The sequence below is a fragment of the Emydura macquarii genome, unplaced genomic scaffold (genome assembly GCF_026122565.2).
Source record: "Emydura macquarii macquarii isolate MOO-44397 ecotype Brisbane River unplaced genomic scaffold, CSIRO-AGI_Emac_v2 contig_1644, whole genome shotgun sequence".
Lineage (NCBI taxonomy): Eukaryota > Metazoa > Chordata > Testudines > Chelidae > Emydura > Emydura macquarii.
Genome location: NW_027131781.1, coordinates 1,410,743 through 1,432,199, shown reverse-complemented (window position 1 = coordinate 1,432,199; position 21,457 = coordinate 1,410,743). Strand labels below are relative to the sequence as shown.

The 21,457-nt window shown below is 50.6% G+C and overlaps 1 protein-coding gene across 3 annotated transcripts in view; it reads right to left on the bottom strand.

Moving 5' to 3' along the window:
- Positions 1–4,248: 4,248 nt before the first annotated feature.
- RASGRF1 (Ras protein specific guanine nucleotide releasing factor 1) overlaps positions 4,249–21,457 on the bottom strand; it is a 98,817-nt gene continuing 81,608 nt past the window's right edge. For all 3 annotated transcript variants that reach the window (XM_067555431.1, XM_067555432.1, XM_067555433.1), the window contains 4 exons: positions 18,819–18,898; positions 15,051–15,168; positions 14,125–14,193; positions 4,249–5,807 (listed from right to left, as the gene is read on the bottom strand). In XM_067555431.1, the coding sequence (XP_067411532.1) occupies positions 5,715–5,807; positions 14,125–14,193; positions 15,051–15,168; positions 18,819–18,898 (360 nt within the window). In that variant the 3' untranslated portion in view covers positions 4,249–5,714. The remainder of the gene's footprint in view (positions 5,808–14,124; positions 14,194–15,050; positions 15,169–18,818; positions 18,899–21,457) is intronic.

The window sequence follows — 21,457 nt, the reverse complement described above, 5'->3', positions numbered from 1 at the left end:
CCTCCCCCCCAATGTGGGGGCCCTGTGGGTCTGGGCCCAGCCATAGGATCTGCCACCAGGGGCCTGGCCCCCCTGCAGTGGGGTGACCAGCGAGCAAGTGTCAGAAGTCGGGGGGAGGGGCGTATGGGTGACTCTGTGTGAGACAACGCCCCGAATATCAGGACGGTCTGGGTTGCTGCCCCCCAAGGGCTGCTGGTGCAGATCCCAGGATCCAGGCCAGGGGGCCGGGCACCCCTCTAGACTCCTGGACAGTCTGGTCTCTGTGCACTGACGGATGGGCTGGTTTGAGTTCCCTGCAGCGCAGAATTCCTGCCTCGGCAGCTGCTTGAGTCTCCCTCTTCCCCTGGCTCCAAGGGGAACCAGCCCTGGGGATCACCCGGCTCCTCGGACGCCCAGGGAGGAGAAGGCGCTGCGGTCACTTACCTGGCTGCTGGGGCACCCAGGGTGTTCTGGGGCAGGTCATGGTTACAGGCCCTAGGCCTCAGGCTCACAGCAAACACCTGTACAAATGAAGGGTTAAATCCTGGCTGGTCCTGCGCAGGTGCCCGGGAGAGGGCAATGGGTGCAAGGAGCAACCCGCCCAGGGTCTAGGCAGATACAGCTGCCGGAGCGTGCTCCCTCGGCCTTAGGGGGCATGAGCAGCTGGGCTGGGGGTGAGGCCAGCACCTTGCTGCCCTACTTCATCTGCTGGCATCGTTCGGGTGGCGTAGGGAGGGCAGAGCCTCCCCCCGGCCCGGCTACGCCAGCGTGCCTGTCACCCCAGCCGGTAAATCGCTTGGGAGACCTGCATGGCCATCGTTGTTCTGCTCCAAGGGGCAAGAGCAGGATTGGCCCCTATGCAGCAGGTCCAGGAGGGTCAGCTGACCTTTCTCCCTCTGTGTGCGCGGGAGGCAGGGGAGATGGTTACCGACGTGGTTGCAATGGCCGTGGAGCAGCGCCAATGCTTTGGGACGGGTTCTCCCCCAGACCCCTAGATCGCCTCGGCCTGTTACTCAGGCTACATGCAGGAACGTGGACTCGGCCCAGCACGGTTGATGGTGTTACTGGCAAAGGGCTGCGCCCTCACCCCCCAACCTGTCTCCAGCAGCCTCCTGTTGCCCTCTCCTGCCCTTCCCACTCTGCGCGTCCCTGCCAGAGGCTCTCCTTTACTTTGGGAGGGGGCGGGAATGCATTCCCCTGCCAACGAAACTGGCTCAGCAGCAGCAGCGGGGGCAGTCAGGGACGTCAAAGAAAGCCCCCCAGGCCAAAGGCTCCATCCTGCCCTCCCCAGAGCTTGTCTGAAATGAGGCCCCTGATTCCGGGGTGCAGCAGGTGAGGCGGGGCAGACGGGGCGGCGCTCACAGGCCTCCTTTCCTTCCCGGCCCGACGGGCCCATCAGCCCCTCTTACTCATGCCCTTGAGACCATCGCATCCCTCTGCAGGGCTGGAATCGTTAACCCATTCCACAGCCGGGCGCCACGCAGTTCTTCATGGGCGCCATGCTTACGGCTCCTTTAGTAACAGGCGTGCAGTCTCAGCAGGGATGAGACACGGTCACAAGAACATGGGCTCGTCGCTCACGCCTTCGAAACACCCACCACAGCTGGGACAAACCAGGGGCCACGTTTGCTGAAACCTGTAAACCTTTCCGGGCAAAGACCCCACACCAACCTGCAAGGGCATTTTGTCTGAGCGAGGACATGGGGGGGGGGCGGGGGTGTAAGGGCCAGGCCTGGCTGCGTAGCATGTGTCGGTGCAGAGATACAGCACCTAGCGCAGGGGGGGGTGGGGCCCTGATTCATGCTTGTTAGCTCTATGGGAACCAAAATACAAAACAACAACAACAAAAGGCCAACTGGAAATGCAGCTTGATTTATACCCAACCAACCCTGCCTCTCCTACCAGAGCCCCTGCAGTTGCTAGTGCAGTGCTGGTGTCAGTCCCTCCCGTCTACCAACTGGTATTAGGCCCAGATACTCAGCGGCACTGGACCTGCTTTGTGCAGCGCTGCTATGGCAAACCAGCCCCAAACCCTAAACCAGAGGTCCCCAAACTGTGGGGTGCCCCCCCCCCGGGGGTGCGGAGGGAGCACCACCCAGCTTCTCTCTGCCCTCAGCTCTACTCTGGCCCCAGCACAGGCCCTGGCTCCTGGCCCAGCCAGGGCTCCACACTCAACTGCGGCCCCGAGCTCAACCCCAGCCCTGGCCCCGACCAGTTTGCCTTCTGGCCCTGCTCCCGGCCCCTGACCCACCCGCAGCAGAGGCTCTGCTTCTGGCCCTGCTCCCGGCCTCAGCTCCTAGCCTGGCTGCGGCGCTGGCCCGACTTGGCACCCAGCCCTCACCACAGCCCCACTCCCAGCTGCCGCCCCAGCCACAGCTCCGGCACTAGGGTGACCAGACAGCAATGGGAAAAATCAGGACGGGGTGGGGGGATAATAGGCACCTGTATAAGACAAAGCCCCGAATATCAGGGCTGTCCCTATAAAATCGGGACCTCTGGTCACTCTATCCAGCACCAACTGTGGCCCCATTCCCGGCCCCCAGCTCCTGGGGGGGGGTGTACAGAGGTAAGGGTGGGCGCACAGTAAAAAGTTTGGGGACCACTGCCCTACACCATCCTCCCCCTCTTAACATTTACCTGCCCACTGCCTCGCTCACCAGCTTCTTCGGGCCTGTTGGCGAACTGCGGCTCAGACACCTTTTAGTCCCTCTGAAGTGCACCCTCAGGAGATGGCCTGGCTTCCTTCACCTCACTCTGGGCAGAACCTCATGGACCAGCCACTCTCAGACTCAGCCTGAGCGGCTGCGCCCTGGTTCCTGACGTGTCTATGACACAGCCCCGTGCGGCCTCGGTGCCTGGTAGCTTCCCTTCAGGAACCTGTGACATCGCCCCTTTGCAGTGACCCAGCCCCAGCACCATTGGTTCAGTCCACAAAGGCACAGAGCACTTTGCACACAGGGTAAGGAGGGAGACAGGCCCCCCACGCCTGGGGATTCCTTACCCCTTTGTAAGTCCCCTCAGCCCAGCTAGCTGCAGCTGTGCTGAGGCAGAAGCAGACTGCTCCTACTGCACTTCCTACCGCTCCCCCGCGCTGTGAGTTTTCCAGCCGGCCGGCTTTGCACTGGCACAGCCTCTCCTAGATCTCTTTGGAGGCTGTAGGTTTCTTTTTATCCGAGGCTTCATCTTGAATGGAGCCAGACAGGTGATTTCTTCCCCCTGGCTGACCCAGCCATGGTTAGCACAGCTATTTTGCAGGTGGTGTCTGATCTTTGCCATTGTTTCATTCCCTGTGGGATTCCCCCGGCTGTAGTTTCCTTTAACTCCTTAGCAAGTAACCCACCATAACCAAACCCATGGAGGCCTGCACCATATTCCCAGCAATAATACAGATTTCTCCCACCTCAGCACAGCAGACTGCAGGCTGCTGTATGGATGAAGGGGGACAGGTCTGGTGCACCCAGAACTAGCGGAGAGCAAAGAGGGTTTAAATCTCCCCTCCTCTGCACCTCGCTCCTGCTGAGCTGCGTGACCCTTCGCTGCAGCTAAGAATCAATGTCTTCATAGGTAACTGCAACACTAGCCCCATTTCCCGGCAGCTCAACACCCTGACCAGCAGCTCAACAACTGTCTCAGGTTTTATTAGAATGCCTCTCCCGGGTGCTCAGAGGATTCTGATTCTCAGCCCTGCTCTCCGCTGAACATCGTTAACACTGACTCCACCGGGAGCTAGGCACATGGAGCAGAGAGCGGCGCTGGTCCTTACACTGTGAACGCTAGGGGAACAGCGGGTTAGGTGGATGCTAACTTGGATGCTGATTTTTGTTTCTGCTGATCACAGGCCAAAATTCTGCTCTTGGTTTCACCTTGAGTTGAATGGGACAACACAGCCATGTACCCCAGACAAGAACCTGGCCCCATGTGCATGTTCTTGCTCTGCACATCTGCAAGGGCCCAGACTCTCGTTTCCTACCATTCACCATGAGGAGGAGGCGGCAGAGGAAGGAGATGGGCAGTATTATCAGTTCGAGGGGGAAATCACTCTTTCCAAATGCATGGAAAGAAATGAGTGTCTGAAAGCACCTTGATGGAACACAGACTGGATCGTGGACCAGATTCTTAACGAAAGGAAAGAAAAACATCACCTCATCCATCTTCAAGGAAAGTCCATAAGTACACTCTACAAAAACACGGAGACCTCTCACTCCTCTTGCTGGTGCTTTTCTGTTACTGTCACACGCATGTTCATATGCAGCATTCCACTAAAAGCTCAGAGTCAAGGGTAAAGAGAGTGGAGTGCCAATGGACTTCTTAGTTTCTGCTTCGTGGAAACATGCTTACTGTTAGCTCCCAGTGCAATTAATGGGAGCTGAACTTGTAGGGCTGGGCCCACCATTTGGATTGACCCAGCATTCAGACGAGGTAATCACAGTAACCGAGTGACTGATATGAGTGAATTAAAGGAACCTTCAGCATAGCACACATTTATAAACATTTAAGTGAGGCTAACAAAAATGTCTTAAGTTGTTGTTCACCCTGAGATAGAATAGATTTATTAGCAAGAGGTAATCAGGAAACATATATTTTTACAAAAATGGAAATATTTTTCCCAACAAGCTGTAAGTTGAAATATTTTAGGGCTTGAAATAGAATTCTCATACCACGAGGTATTGCTTACAGCAAAAGTTTTCTGTTTGTTACAGTGGAGCATGCCTGCCACTTTAAAGTTAAACTGTGTTTATATACTGTACAATGTAAAAAATACATGGTAATATTCACAGAATAAGCACTACATTACTATATTCCTGCTAGCAGGTCGTTAGACAGGATTACAGTATATGTAATAAAAACACTTGGTCATTTTTTTCTAATTCTACATTGTGTTACTAATAATTGTCACAAGGTATACAGATTTATAGCATATCCACAGAAGCGTGTAATGAGTGTTATGCAGCTAAGATACTAAAAGATATACTCTCTCTCCCCTATTTTTAATGAACTCTGGGCAGCAACCAACAAGAGTGATGGACTGTGTAATTTACACATAGGTCTCTTTCCCCATACAGGCCCAGCGCCTCCTCTGGCTCAGTGGCTGGCTACTGGTGCTAGTTGGTGTTACCAGAACAACCAGTGAGATGGTGCCATAGAAGCAGAGCACAGCTTAATGGAGGTGTGATGAACTACAGCTTATGCTACTCTGTTGCCACGACGTTGGCTCAGTGATATAGTTATTTATGTTTGACCAAATGGTTGTTTTAAACTGCATTATAGTCGAGGAAAAGGATTTTTAAATTGCTTGACTCCCAAGTGAGTGTTGTTCAGTTACAATAATTATGTGAAACATGCTGCGTAAGTGCCCTGATTGTGCGTCCAAGACAACAGCCGTGTCCAGGGTAGAAAGGGAAGGCGATTAGCGCTCTGCATGTGGTTTGGTGTGTATTTGCTCTGCTTTTCTCCTGCTACCCCAGCTGTTCCCCACCCCGAGAAGAACAAATGACAAAAATAACATTTTTTAAAATAAACTGGGACTGTCCTAAACAAAATGCTTTATGCATGACTCCTTAAACAATGCAGGAAGTTCTAGTCGAGTTCTACTGTGTTCTACTAGCAAGAGGAAGTTCTGTTTTCTTTGAAAGCACATACGAGGAAGTCAATCTAGGGTGCCCAACATAAACAAACAGGTATGTACAATATGATATAGTATGTTTACAGACGATCTGCCGCCCACTGCTCCACATTCAGGTAGGCAGTTTAGGTTCTATTCGTAGAGAAGATTCGTAAAGACTTTCTTCATCCATTACAAATGATTGGTCCAGTAAATACTGTGTCACCTGGAAAAGAAATTGAACTTGCAGAGTCAAATCATTATTAAGTAGGCATTTGACTATTAAGCAGATACATTATTAAGTAGGTACTCTCTGACTGCATGGAAATCAGTCTTGTCTGCCACGTGCAGGGCGAGTTAGACGGGCAGAATTGCAGGATGTCAATGCGTGGATGAGATGATGGTGTAGGCAGGAGGGGTTTAGATTCATTAGGAACTGGGGAACCTTTTGGGAAGGGGGAGCCTGTACAGGAATGATGGGCTCCACCTAAACCAGAATGGAACTGGATCGCTGGCACGTAAAATTAAATAGATCATAGAGCAGTTTTTAAACTAAGGGGTGGGGGAAAGCTGACAGGTGCAGAGGAACACGTAGTTCAGACAGAGACATCCCTTAGGGGAGGATCTATTCATGGAGATTCTCTATATCCTAGTAAGGCGGAGAGGATGGAAGAGGATAAAATATGGGTAGGATCTGATGAGAAAACAGTCAAATGAAAAGAGTCCCATTCAATTACGTCACATAATAGCAGAGAGCTAAAAAGTGACAATTTTTAAGTGCTTCTATAGAAATGCTAGAAGTCTAAGTACTAAGATGGGTGAACTTGAGGGCCTCATATTAAATGAGGATATTGATATAATAGGCATCACAGAAACGCGGTGGAATGAGGATAATGAATGCGACAAAATGTATCAGAAGGACAGAATAGGTCATACTGGTGGGGAAGTGGTGCTATCTGTGAAAGAAAGCATAGAGCCAAATGAAATAAAAATCTTAAATGAACCAGACTGTGCCATAGACTCTCTCTGGATAGTAATTCCATGCTTGAATCAGAAGAATAGAGCAGTAGGGAAATACTACCGACCACCTGACCAGGACAGTGACACGGCCTGTGAAATGCTCAGGGAGATTAGAGAGGCTATAAAAATTAAAAAACTCAATAATAATGGGGGACTTCAGCTATCCCCATAATGACTAGGTACATGTCGCCTCAGGACAGGATACAGAGATAACGTCTCTTGACACCTTTAATGACTGCTTTTTGGAGCAACTAGTCCTGGAACCCACAAGAGGAGAGGCAGTTCTTGATTTAGTCTTACGTGGAGCACAAGATCTAGTCCCAGAGGTGCATATAGCTGAACTGCTTGATGATAGTGACCATAACATAATAGAATTTAACATCCCTTTTTGGGGTGGGGCACCAAATCAGCCCACCACAGTAGCATTTAATTTCAGAAAGGGGAACTATACAAAAATGAGGAAGTTAGTTAAACAGAAATTAAAAGGTCCAGTGCCAAAAATAAAATCCCTGCAAGCTGCGTTGAAACTTTTTAAAGACACCATAATAGAGGCTCAATTTAAGTGTACACCCCAAATTAATAAAACATAATAAGAGGACCAAAAAAGTGCCACCGTGGCTAAACAACAGAGTAAAAGAAGTAGTTAGAGGTAAAAAGGCATCCTTTAAAAAATGGAAGTAAAATCCTATTGAAGAAAATAGAAAGGAGCATAAACTCTGGCAAGTGAAGTGCAAAATATAATTAGGAAGGTCAAAAAAAGAATTTGAAGACCAGCTAGCCAAAGACTCAAAAAGTAACAGCAAAATAATGTTTAAGTACATCAGAAGCAGGTAGCCGCTAAACAACTGATGGGGCCACTGGACGATCGAGATGCTAAAGGTGCACTCAGGGAAGATAAGGCTATTGTGGAGAAACAAAACGGATTCTTTGCATTGGTCTTCATAGCTGAGGATGTGAGGGAGATTCTCACACCTGAGCCATTCTTTTTAGGTGACAAGCCTGAGAAACTGTCCCAGATTGAGGTGTCATTGGAGGAGGTTTTGGAACAAATTGATAAATTAAACAGTAATAAGTCACCAGGAACAGATGGTATCCATCCAAGAGTTCTGAAGGAACTCAAATGTGAAATTGCAGAACTACTAACTGTGGTATGTAACCTATCGCTTAAATCAGTCAGATGACTGGAGGATAGCTAATGTGGCACCAATTTTTAAAAAAGGCTCCAGAGGCGATCCCAGCAATTACAGGCTGGTAAGCCTAACTTCACTACCAGCAAATTGGTTGAAACTATAGTAAAGAACAGAATTATAAGACACATAGATGAATACGATTTGTTGGGGAAGAGTCAACATGGTTATTGTAAAGGGAAATCATGCCTCACTAATCTACTAGCATTCTTGAAGGAGGTCAACAAGCATGTGGACAAGGGTGATCCAGTGGATATAGTGTACTTAGATTGTCAGAAAGCCTTTGACTAGGTCCCTCACCAAAGGCTCTTAAGCAAAGTAAGCGGTCATGGGATAAGAGGGAAGATCTTCCCCTGGTTAAAAGCTAGGAAACAAAGGGTAGGAATAAATGGTCAGTTTACAGAATGGAGAAAGGTAAATAGTGATGTCCCCCAGGGATCTGTACTGGGACCAGAACTGTTCAACATATTCATAAATGATCTGAGAAAAGGGGTAAACAGTGAGGTGGCAAAATTTGCAGATGATACAAAACTACTCAAGATAGTTAAGTCCAAAGCAGAGTGTGAAGAGTCACAAAGGGATCTCACAAACCTGGGTGACTGGGCAACAAAATGTCAGATGAAATTCAATGTTGATAAATGCAAAGTAATGCACATTGGAAAACAGAATCCCCACTATCCGTATAAAATGATGGGGTCTAAATTAGCTGCTACCACTCAAGAAAGAGATCTTAGAGTCGTTGTGGCTAGTTCTCTGAAAATATCCACTCGATGTGCAGTGGCAGTCAAAAAAGCTAACAGAATATTGGGAATCATTAGGAAAGGGATAGATAATAAGATGGAAAATATCATATTGCCGCTTCATAAATCCATGGTAAGCCCACATCTTGAATATTGCGTGCAGAGCTGGTCACCTCTTCTCAAAAAAGTTATATTGGAATTTCAAAAGGTACAGAAAAGGCAACTACAATGATGAGGGGTAAGGAAAAGCTTCCGTATGAGGAGAGATTAATAAGACTGGGAATTTTCAGCTTGGAAAAGAGACGACTAAGGGGGGATGTGATAAAGGCCTATAAAATCATGACTGGTGTGGAGAACGTAAATAAGGAAGTATTTACTCTTTCTCAGAACACAAAAAACTAGGGGTCACCAAACGAAATTAATAGGCAACAGGTTTAAAATGAACAAAAGGAAGTATTTCTTCACACAACACACAGTCAACCTGTGGAACTCCTTGCCAGAGGATGTTGTGAAGGCCAAGGCTATAACGGGATAAGTTCATGGAGGTAAGTTCATGGAGGGTAGGTTCATCAATGGCTATCAGCCAGGATAGGCAGGGATTGCTGTTTGCCAGAGGCTGGGAATGGTCAGTGGGACGGATCACTTGATGGTTACCTGCTCTGTTCGTTCTCTCTGATGCACCTGGCACTGGCCACTGTCAGAAGACAGGATGCTGGGCTAGATGGACCATTGGTCAGACCCAGTCTGGCCGTTCTGATGTTCTTATGACATCCAAACTTCAAAGCAGAACACTACTGCCTCCTGCTCATGTTCCCAGGCATACCTTGCTTCCCATTGAAGTCGATGACAAACTTTCTAAGAGTGTTCAGCCTTTGAAGTGTTAAATATTCAGAAATGAACATGCCCCGGAAAGGAAACGCACTAATCTGTAGAGAGAGGAGCCACTCCCATCGGGTGACATAGGAGCTGCACGTGCTTTTCTGGAGGCAGACGCTGGTGCCATGATGGAGGTGTTTACGGCCCTACCTTGGCTGCTGTTCTGGTTTCTCAGGCTGAATGAAAGAAGTGAGAAGGGGAACAAGCCAACAAGGGAGCAGGAGAAAGAGGAAGGAGACAGGAGAAGCGCGAGCACTGAGCCCCACACCACCTGCTCTGGGGGGAGTTATACAGGTTTCAGCCCCCAGCTACAGGGAGAGAAGCACCATTTAAAAGGGGGCTGGGGTGGGATAGGAAAGTGTCTCAGAACAGGGGAAGGTAGAAGAATCCACAAGCCACTCTTCTCTGCAAAAGAGCCGTGCCCCTTGGCAGAGCTGCCATGCACCATGATACAGGACAGCGGGGCAGGTATGGCCGCATGGAGCGAAGAGATGTCTGGACAGGAGAGCGCGTTTGCAGACCAGCATTTGGGGATGAAACTGCTCTGGAAATGCAAGGCATCCGGTCCCTCAATGGGGAGCCCGGGCGGGGCTCTCTGCACCCCCTCCCTCCCCGGCTCTCTGTGGGTGCAGTGGCCTGGGAGGAGGTCTCCGCACTCTTGCACGTTGGTCCCAGCGAGGTGACTGCTGGAGGCAAGGGCTCCAACCTGAACTTACATGGTCCAGCGCCCCAAGATCCTGCATACAGGGGCCAGCGCAGCCCAGTGGGGAGCCCAGGGGTTGGGGGCCGGGATTGCATCCCATCAAACGCAGTCAGAGCAGAGTCACCTGCGCTAAGCCCGGTGGCTCTGCCCTGTGCCAGGCCGGGGTGCCCGTCTGTGCAAGAGGCAAGAGCAGGAACTCAGAACGGGTACGTGAGCTGTTGGGGGATTTCTGTTTGGGGGGGGGGGGGAGAGGGAGCTTCCAACGTGCTTTTCAAGGGCGGACTCCCCAAGAAGGAAGAGAACACTGCCCCCCCCCCCCGGTCCGAGAACAAACACTCAGGAGAGGACGAGGTGACTAACAGCAGCAGCCAGTGACTGCCAGCTGCTCTTGCAAGTGCTGAAGGCTGGGATATCGTTGCTGTGGTAACACCATCCATGGTGGCATTAAGCACCAACCAGGAAAGCAGCCTGCTTAGTCAGCGCACCTCCGTGTGACCCAGAGACCACAGGCTCGGTTCAGTGACACAGGCACTCGGCCAGGTTTATTGCCTGGCGGCCCAGCAGAGCTGCAGGGATGCTAACACATGAGCGTCCCGTGCAAGGAGTGGCTCAGTCAGCAGTGGGAACTTCTGCAGTCCCTCTGGCCACACAAAGGGTTAAGACAAGGTACCCCGACATTTACAGGTGGAGACAAACAACATACCTACCACCTTACGTGACCTCTGCTTGTTACCTCCCCTCGGTGCTGGAACGAGGCATTTTACCGCCTGGATCCAGCAAGCATATTTCCACCCCCTACTGGGTTTTTTTCTGCCCCATTTTTCCACCCCAATGGCTTTGCGCTCTGGGCAGCTGTCCCGCTTGCCTGGTTACAGCCCTGCCTCCCCTTGTACCTTGTTCGAGATGTCTCGGACAAAACATCCCTGTTCATCACTTCTGTCAAACCGCTGGTATTAGGTCAGATGTACCTGGTGTGACACGCTGCACCCCCAAGTACACTCTTATGGTGTGATTGTGTATCATTCATGTTCACGCCTAGAGTGTAATTGTGTATTGTTCAATGCCAAGTATGTCCCGTAAGATGTTTCTGGAATGCTCCTGGCGTACTGAACATAGTGATAGTGATATGTCTGTTACAGAGCCAGGTGTAGGTTACGAGGCTCTGCTGTGTGATATTCCCAAACCTGTGTCTCATGGCTTGGGATAGATCCAGACAAAACTCTCCAAGAGCAGAGCAGCAGTTCATGCCTCACTAAGGCATGCATAAAACAAACCAGCTCCTCCAGGAACAATGGACTAGCCTAAGCATCGATAAGGGAATACTCATTGACTCACGTGGAGGAAGCCATGCCAGACATTGGCTGTCACCTGACCCTAGAAGAGGGGGGCCAAGGCCCCAGAAGGGGGCAAAGGAGCATGTTACAAAGAGGAGATATTTTGCAATTGCTCTCTCTCTGTCTGCCACTCCATCTACGAACAACATCAGGCAACTGAACATTGACCACCGGGGAGGCGGATCAACCAGCCTGTGGTGAGAAAATCCTCCAAGACTGTAAGGTTGCTGAAAGTGTTAAGCTTAGTTTAGCATGTGATTTGCCTTTTGTTTACCTTTGATCAAATCTGCCCTGCTTCCGTCTGGCTTATAACCCCTTAAAATCTTTCTGTGCTTAATAAACATGTTTGTTTGTTTTACCTAAAGCAGTACGTGTGGTTTGAGGTGTGTTAAGACTCCCTTTGAAGTAACAGGGCAGGTGCATATCAATTTCTTTGATACACTGACAAACAGATTATGAGCTTGCAGTGTCCAGTGGGCAGCACGCAACATTGTAAGACGGCAGTTCCTAGGGTTGCATCTGGCACTGGGGATAGTGGCTGGGGGGTCATTCCATTGCATAAGCACAGGAGTGGCTGGCTAGAGGTACTCACTCACTGCGTTGGGGGGGCAACTTGCTTGCTGGTGGCTGTGCGTGAGCTGCCCAGGGGTGGGGGATTGGGGTGATACAGCCATGTACCAGTCCAGATTGCAGAGCAGAACGTCACACCTGGGCTACCCTCTTGGAACGTGTTCACACTCAGACCCAGTCTCTGTTGCTTCTTAGGAGTGCCTGTGTTAGCAACATTAGCAATACCTTTGCCACGGTCACGTATCGGACAGTGAACTTCGAAGCATCTGCTTTAATCCATGGCCTGACTTTTCATGGCAGGGCCTAACTTTTGCTGACTATGTTGAGGCCTCAGACCTTCCCCCACACCTAGTGCTGCAGGCTCTCTCGCTCTCCCCCTTACACCTGCCATCAGGTGATCTTGGATCCAGAGACCTTCCCAGACCTCACTAATGCCAAACGGAACTCTCTCTGGCTCAACGGAAGAAGCAACTGAGCCCCTTCATATGGAAAACAGCTACACACAATGTCAGGCCCACCCAAGGCCCGGGGCAGGTCACAGATACGCTGTGAAAGCTGAGGAGTTTCCCTGGCTGCAAACACAGGGTTTCTGTGCAAGGAAACTGCCTGCAGTTGTTTCTTTCTACCCTGTTCAGGGAAACAGGACCATGTACAGGTTCTTTGTAAACACACACCATTACACCCAGCATACACCTGACTCAGAACCGAACGGAAACAACCCTGCAGGGTCCCAAGCACTGGCTAATGGCTCAGGCCAAAGGCGCAACAACAATATCAATAGAAATGTTAACTACAGCCGCAGCTGGGTCTGCGACTCTGTGTGCAGTGCAATCTACAAGCAGTGCCTCCATGGGGATATGCTGGAAGGCCACCAAGCTGGCAGGAAACAACCGTGAAGCTCGTTTACGGCTAAGCCTGCAGCAAACTCTCTGTCCTTTGCTCCCCCCCGGGTAATCCTCAGAAATCATTAATATCCTATTTCTGGAATTCCATCAGCTTATCATGACTGCTCTTTTGCCTCTGAAGCCATTAGCCCATTTCCAAAAGACCTAATGAGCAGTATCAACCAGGGAACCTCTCTCAGAACATTATACTCAAAGCCCTGACGCTGTCGATCTAAAAAACGCAGCCGGAAAATCAGCGTTCTTTTAAACAGATGCTCAGCCCAGCTCCACTGAACAGTGTTATAGGACTGAGAGCTGTGGAGGAAAGCTACAGAACTAGCTGAGTTCATCGAATTCCAGGCAAAATAATGATTAACACGGAGTCCTCTTTTGTGGAGAATGGCAGAGTATCCAGCAGTGAACCAAGAGCAGAAAGTGAGGTTCGTGGTTCTAGCTGGATCACTGAATCTGGTACAGAAGAGGATTATTGATTATAATAGTTAAAGGATCCTTGGACATGGAGTGAAATGTATTATTTCCGATTGTCAGCAGAAGACAGAACATAAACTTAGTCGCAGTACAATATCTGAAACCAGCCTTCATGCTATGGACGCCCCAGGTAGATGCAGTCCCATGTGCTAGCTGTGTGTAACTTACTCCAGGCTGCTCTATCTGTGGAACACAACACACACGGTTTTCCTTTCTCCAGACTACCAGGGAGGTGGCTCCATCACAGACAGAAGCCATTATACTCAGGCTGGCAGCTTGCAGCTGTACAATATCCTGTCCCCCCTACGCTGCCCTGTCACCATCCTTGTCTGACACAGCTCATGTCCTATTCTGCTGTATTCAGGTCCTTGCACCACGCTCAGCACCGCAGCATCCGGCTGCACCACTCGTGCATTGGTCAGCTGCGTAAGGAATGAAGGGAAACAAGCAGTCCGGTTTGTTTTGAAGGGACGATAGCATAACAACTAGGCCAGGGATGAGAGGAGGCCCAGCTAACCGATTCTACCCAATACAGCCCATCCTGCACACCATCAGCTCCAAAAGGCTCCGCACAGGGAACCATCAGAAATGGATCCAGTTATTTTCTTCTATTTTAAACTGCTTTTAAAAACATCCAGCCCTTTTGGGAGCAGCAGTCAGGAATGCAAAGCTGATCTGATGTGGCGTGGATGAGAAGAGCAGGATGGAGCGCCTGTGAAGATCTAAATGGAAGCACGTACCTTGGCTTGGTGTTCTATCTTGTAGGATGTTTGCTGAAACTGGCGGATCTCTCTAATGATGTGGGAAATCTGTCCAGAGATAAAACAATGTAATGTTTTGTAGTACTGCAGCAGCAGATACCATACTGTCTTAAATACCACACGCCACACCCCAGACTGAAATGGGGGAGTGGAGGGAGCAGAGGGGAGAGAGAGAAACAGCTTGTATAGTAATGGGAATTTTGAAACACATTATTTAGTTGTCAATGAAAATGTCTCTTTGTTCCCTTAAAAATATTTATTCCCTTCATCTGCAAGAACGTTTACATGTGTGAGGTGGGGCGGGGGGCATCAGCTAATGGAGTTATTCCTTCTGCTCGGAGGATGGGCATCTGTGACGTGGAGCTGAAAGTTCTGGGTTCAAACCCTGTGGACAAGCCACACAGAAGGGAGTTGAGACGCTTGCCTGCAGGAAGAGCTGTCAAGGCTGTCAGTGAAGCTTTATTCAGCTCCTGGAGTTCCAGATGCTGGCAGAGCAGTAAGATATGCAAGAGTTAGGGAAGAGCTAACTGGGAACACAGGGCCACATCTTCACCTGGTGTAGATCAGTGTGGCTCCGCTGACGTTACTAGCACTGCCCCGCTTTACACCCGCTGAGAATGTGGCCCCTGACAAAAGGCATTATCTCTAGAACCGCTTCTCTGGCGCAGAGTGTAACCCGGTAGCAGTGCTGACCGGCATTTCGTCCTCCACACTGCGCTCTGGCTTTCGTGCGAGTCCTCGGTGCAGGGGCAAGGCAAGCCCCGTCTCTGGTGCACGAGAACACGCAGCTCTCGGTACATCTGCTCTAAGGCTCTCTCCAATAACAGCTCTTCACTGGATTGATTCTGGATTGTACCAAACTCTCTTTTGTTTCACCCGGGTAAATCACCCCAAGTAACACTCACCATTCTCATTTTGGAGAAGTTCACCAAGCCATCTTCGGTATAATTTGGAGTTCCCTCCTCTATGAATGCCAGGTCGGTCAGATACATTCCCAGGTAAGGAACACAGGGTGGGTCACAACTTAAAAGCAAATCAGACAAAAGGAAAAAAAAAAATCAGACTTTTTGTTTTTAAAGAAACTATAGAGAAACCTTTCAATCGGTTTTGAGAAACAGCAGAAAAACCACCTCTCTTTGGAAAGCAACAAGCTGGCAAATCTACTGCCTGATCCTGCAGACCTTTTCTGCCATGCATAGGCAACGCTGACATGACTAGCCCCCACTGGAGTCTCAGGATGAATGGTGGGCTGGATTGGGTCCCTACTCAAGGTACCGTTTTGTAGGGAGCAGAAAAGGGGTGGATTCAGAGTTCTCCTTCCTGAGTCCACGAGCGCTTTAGCAGAAGGTTACAAAGATCTTTCAAAACGACTTTTCTAATAATTTAAGTGTTAAAATCATTACTGTTGCCAACCCCCGCCCCCCGTCCGTCCCCTCCCCCGCCAACAGCACAGAATGCAGAAATCAGAATTTCAGGGATGGGGGGGTTCCAACCGTTGTATAAATATGGACACAAGCTTCAAATACAAGCTCAGCAGTGTTGTGATAACTGGGCCTACAGATGTACCCTAACTGGGAGCTCCTCTGTGCGAAGTGAGAGCAAGTTATAACATGTGACAATAACCTGGAGCGACAAATGCTGATGGGAAAAGGTGTAAAAGCAAGATGGACAAACTGACTTAGTCTAAACCAGCGGTTCTCAACCTTTTTTTCCCGAGTACCACTCGGGCCAAGTACAGTCGGGTCAAGTACCACTTGACCCGACTGTACGCGACCCGAGTACCACTCAGGAAAAAAAAGGGAGGGGACTTGCGGCGGGGTTTCGCGGTGGCGGCGGGAGGGATTTCCAGCGGGGTTTTGCGGCGGTGGGGAGAGATGGGCGGCGGGGTTTCACGGTGGAAACAATGCCCGCCGCCGAAACCCTTCCGCCGTTTCCCCATTTTCGGCAGCAGAGTTTCGCAGGGGCGGGAGGGGGGGCCCATCCGGCAGCGGCGGATTCAGCGCCGCGCGTACCACCCAGCCCTCCGGTAAGTACCACCGGTGGTACGCGTACCACCGGTTGAGAACCCCTGGTCTAAACAAAAGGCTATTGATAAAACTCAAGGACTGTGTTAAGTCATGTTTGGTAAACAAGAGAAGTGTGGGCTCAGAAATCAGCAAACCAAAATTGATGGGTCGGAAATTAGGCCTAGGTGGGGTGACAAAATATTAAGGGATGGGCTATTCCACCCATTGCTTCCTGCTGGGGTCCTTACAGAATGATTTTGGGAGAGAAATTGGCCACTAGAGTGAGCTTTCCCATCATGGTTGCCACCCCACTGTCTCCTAGAATCCCAGACCTTCTTCACCCTAATCCTGAAAGATGTCCTACCCAGAGTGGGTCAGAGAGAGAGAGCCAGAGGACACTGCCACCTCCACCAGATTCGGCTACATCCCGAACACACCTGGGATGTGAGACTCAGTCTTTCTCCTACACCCTACGTGTCCTTTTCCTTCCCTACCTTCCCTCTTCTCTTTAGGATCTCTCCCCTTTTTCCTTCTGTCCAATAAGTGTCTGGTTTAGCCAGCCAACACTGCACATTTTGCAATCCTGCTGTGAGCCTGTGACCAGACAGAGGCAGCTAAAAGCAGTGCCCTAATCAGCCCCATGCTGGTACAAGTTTGCCAGGTCTCAGAGTGGCTGATCGGACTGTGTGCTGGGCCTGTGTTTCTCCAGCAGTGAGAAGAACTAAGGGGGATATTAAACAACATCTGCTAGGGATAAACATTTTTAAATCAGCAGGCCCAGATATCTTGCACCCAAGACTCTTAAAAAAACTGACTGAGGTGATCTCTGGCCCAGTTACGTTCATTTTTAGTACATCTGGGAATACTGGGGCAATCCTAGAAGACTGGAAGAGTGCTGATGCTGTGATAATATTCAAAAAGGGCAAATGGAATGACCCGGCTGGTTAGTCTGGCATTAGTCCCAGGCAAAATAATGGCAGAGCTGATAAGAGAGGCAATGAATAAAGAATTAAAGGATAGGAATATAGCTAATGCCAGCCAACATGGTTTTTATAAAAAATGGTTCTTGTCAAATCACCGTGTAATCTCATCACTGAGTGAAATCACGTTTGGCTGCTAAAAGGAAAGGGAGAAGATGTAATTTACTTCAACATGGGTACGGCATTTGACGTAGCGCGACACTACATCGGATAAAACCCAGCACTATGCAGTGTCAATGCAATACAAGTTACGGGGTTATGAACCGACTGACAGATCTCCAAAAGCAGTTGTCAGTGGGGAATCGCCAGCGACTGGTGATGCTTCTAGTGGGATATGGCAGGGATCGGTTCTAGGCCCAAGGCGATTCAACATTTCTTTCAGTGATCTGGAAGTAAATATGAAATCATTGCTAATAAGATTTGCTGAGGACACACAGGCTGCTGGAGGGGTAAATAATGATGAGATCCATGGCAGGCACACAGCACGATCTGGATCTCTTGGTAAAGCTGGGCCCATTCAAACAAAATGTGTTTTAATACAGCCAAATACCAAGGAACACATCCCGGAAGAAGGAATGCCGGCCAGACCCGCAGACTGGGGGCTGGGGGTGTCTGTAGAGCAGTGACTCTGAACAGGATTTAGGGGTCCCAATGGACAAGTCACAGAACCCGAGCTCCCAGCGTGATTCTGCGGCACAAAGGGCCGATGCAACCCGTGGATACAGGACTAGGAAGTCGGAGAAAGGAGGAGATATTACTCTGCCTACAGCACGGCTCAGACTGATACCTGAGCACTGCTTCCCCTTCTGGTGTCCAAGTCTTAAAAACCATGTTGAAAAACCTGGAGAGGGGGCAGGAAAGAGCCACCAAAACTTTTCAAGGGCTGGCGACAACACCTTACAGTGAGAGACTTAAAGAGCTCCATCGGTTACCGTATCAAAGTGCCTGGAGCCCAGGTATCAGTACCTTTATGGGCAGAAAATGCCAGGTATTAAAGGGCTCCTCAATCCAGCGGAGAAAGGCAGAACAAGAACCAATGGCTGGAAGCTAAAGCCAGACAAATTAAATGAGAAATTAGGCATAAATGTTTAGCAGTGATGGCGATGAACCAGCGGGCCAAACTCCCAATGGCAGTGGGGGATTCTTGATGGCTTCCCATCCACACTGGAGCCTTTCTGGAACATGCGTTAACAAACACAAGTTACTGGGCTTGGCACAAGGGTGACTGGGTGAAATGTAACGGCGTGTGTTACACAGGGGGTCAGACTGGGAGATTCAATGGTCCCTTCAGGCTTTAAACTATGAATCTATGAACATAATGCTTCCTGTCCCTGACGTTAGCGCACCCCCTTCAGAGGTGCTTTGATTAAGGCTGTTGTACGTGGCTGATCAGTGAAGATCCTGTCCTCAGCGTATTTCTTGGGGCTGTTTTTCTCACCCTAGGGCTGGGTGTGGGAAACAGGAACGCATGCATCGGCATAATGGATATTTGGACATCGAAGTCCCACTCTGCGGAGACTGGCAGCCCTCACTTAGCTACCCTGTGTGAGGAAGGGTCCCTGGGGAGTTGCGGGAGGACATATGCACTATAACAAATCCGGGCAAGCTGAGTGTCTGGCTGTCTGAAAGGGGCTCTTCTGGAGCAGGCTTTCCAGCAATCACACAACGACAGTCGTGGGTCACTTACTTTTTCAGAGCTTCTCTGAGATTCTTAAACCTGCCCTCCGATGACACCAGCCTTTGGAGCTTATCAATCAGGGCTTTCGTCTGCAAGGAATTCAGAGCGTTAGAAAGAGGCCCTGGGGAAAGCTACACCCTTCCCATGAGGCAGAGGTGTGAGCGATTCTGAAACCTCTGGCAATCAAGGGATTGGCACCTCATTGGAGATGTTCAGACCCCCCGAAAGGTCTCCCCAAATCCTGCCCCTCAGCCTGCTCAGTGTCTTCACCTTCCGCAGAGCGGTGGAAGCGGGAGGCGGGAAACATCAACAGAGCAAATGGAGCTGACTGTAGTGCTGCCTTGTCTACCTGGACTCCCAGCTGGAGTCCTGTGCGAAGCAGGGGTGTCGTTCCCGAGTCACCATGCAAAGAAACGAAAGGATCCTACAGCTGGCACTCTGCACTGAAGCAGAGCTTCCCTGCACAAAACGGCTAACAAAGTGTGCCTGTGCTGGGAAGGGGCCAACAGGATCTGCACTGCAATGCCCAAGGGGGCTGGTTCTTGGCCTCTTTCCTGACCGGGGTCCCCCTTTCCATCCCAAGGCTGCCCTCCCAGCGAGACAGGAACCCCTCCCACCAGCCCATTAAGCTGCATGGGAAACGCAGGGTGCTTGCAACACCCTAACACTTGTTTGCAGCCCTATGCACATCTCCGGCTGCCCTCCCCACCACTGGGGACATGGAGGCCCTGAGTGCAAGGTACCCACTGTGCAGGCGGAGCAGGGCTTGAGGAGTCCACATGGGGTCTTTAGGTTCTCCGAGGGGTGAGGTGGGCCTGCACAGCTTGGGAGACGAGCCCTGGCTCCTTGGGCCCTCGTGCATGTGCTGGAGCTGTGTGCAGGGATGAGGATTGGGGCCGCTCAGTGAGCAGTTGAAGGGTATGTCTACCCTGGAGACGGGAGCTGTAATTCCCAGCTCACAGAGATGTACCTGCGCTTGCTCTGCGCGAGCTAGTGCCTAAAGCCAGCCATGCTGCCGGGCTAGCCCCCTGCGTGCCTGTCCCCTGGACTCCGTGTAGATACTCGGATGGTGAGCCCCAGCCGCTGCCCAGGCTGCCCTTGCTCACTGCTACTTGGAGGTGCTAACTCGAGCAGAGCTGGGGTGGGTACGTCTACACCGGCTCGGAAGCTGGCTCCAGTGTAGATGCATCCTAAGAGTCAATCCAGCATCCGCCAGGCAGCCCTGGGTTTGCGGAGCTCGTCACTTGGCCTCTCCTCTGGAGCGTGGCCATTGCTTTTCGGGTTCATGCAAAGCCAGCCCAAGAGAAGCCTGGCCGTGCTCTCCCTCCAGTGGCCATTTGCACGGAAACGAGCCCTCTCACCAAAGTGCTGTACCCTCTCCGTTCGAGCGACGTGCCTTCACCTGGTGAAGGGTCTCCGCTGCCTGCCGGGGGCGTCAGTGCTGGCAGGGAATAGGCCAGAAAGAGGCACCTGACTTCATCAGATCTAAAACCGCCACCCAGCTGCTGTGAGCCGGAGTCTGATGCTCTTGTTCACGCTACCTGTGGAACAGGGCGCTCCCCACCGGAGGGGCAGAAGAACCTGGCCCTGGAGTAACAGGGGCATGCGTACCGCCACCACCCCCACTGGCTGGGCAAGGGCCTGTCGTGGCTCCATGGCCACTGAAATGCTAGTCAAACATCCCCGATTCACTCAAACGTCCTCCAGTGCTGGGGAGCGATGGAGCAACTCCTGAGTGCACACAACACACAGCACCAGAACGGGCCGCAGACTTGCCTTGTCATGTGAGAATCACGCCCCAAGCGCCAGTGTTACATGTAAGAAGAAAGTGCTGAGTCATTTTTGTCTGTAAGCAGTCATGTGAGAGCCAGGAAGTTTCTGTTCGACTTATTAGAGGGCAGCAAACCGAGGAGTAGAACAAAGGTATACAGTCAGACTGGCAAAATAAAAACCCCATCCTGACGGTCTGCTCAGTAAAGCTGGCGGAGCTCAGTAAAGTTGATTTTCCACCTTTGATGAGTCAGAAAGATCCCATAAGTAAACCCTGCTTTCTGCTTGACTCATCCGCTAGGACCACCAGTTTTACCAGGACCGCCAACGTCTTCTCGCCTGTAGAGTGTCAGCTGACATGACAAACTTACACTTGTGGAATCGACAGTCAGGACAGACAGATTTCCAGGCATCTCTACTGGAAACACGGACCCTGCCTGCCACGGAGAACGTACCCAGCAATGCTCATAGCGCCTTCATGTTGCAACAAGCATCAATGTATCGTCCTCAGTAAATCTCAAGAGTCATGTCGACAGAGTAGATACAGCAACATGTCCGTCTACACTCCAGACACTGGTAACGTGGGGGAGATGCCAGCTAGAAAGCCACTGCCGCAGTCAGAGAGCAGAGGTTCCATTTCTGCTATGCTGGCTGCTGCTGCTATTTTATTGTGTGATAACTAGATAGCCACAGGCTCCAGGAGGAGTGCTATACTCGGAGACCGGTCCTGACGGCATCATGTCTATAGCATTAATGTGTTCTGTGAGCTTCCAGACAGCACAGGCTGCATCCTGCTGACTGGATCTCTCTCTGATTCACCTTCACAGGTACAAATTCAGCTCCTGCTGCTGAAATCCAGAGGAACTGAACAAGGCAGA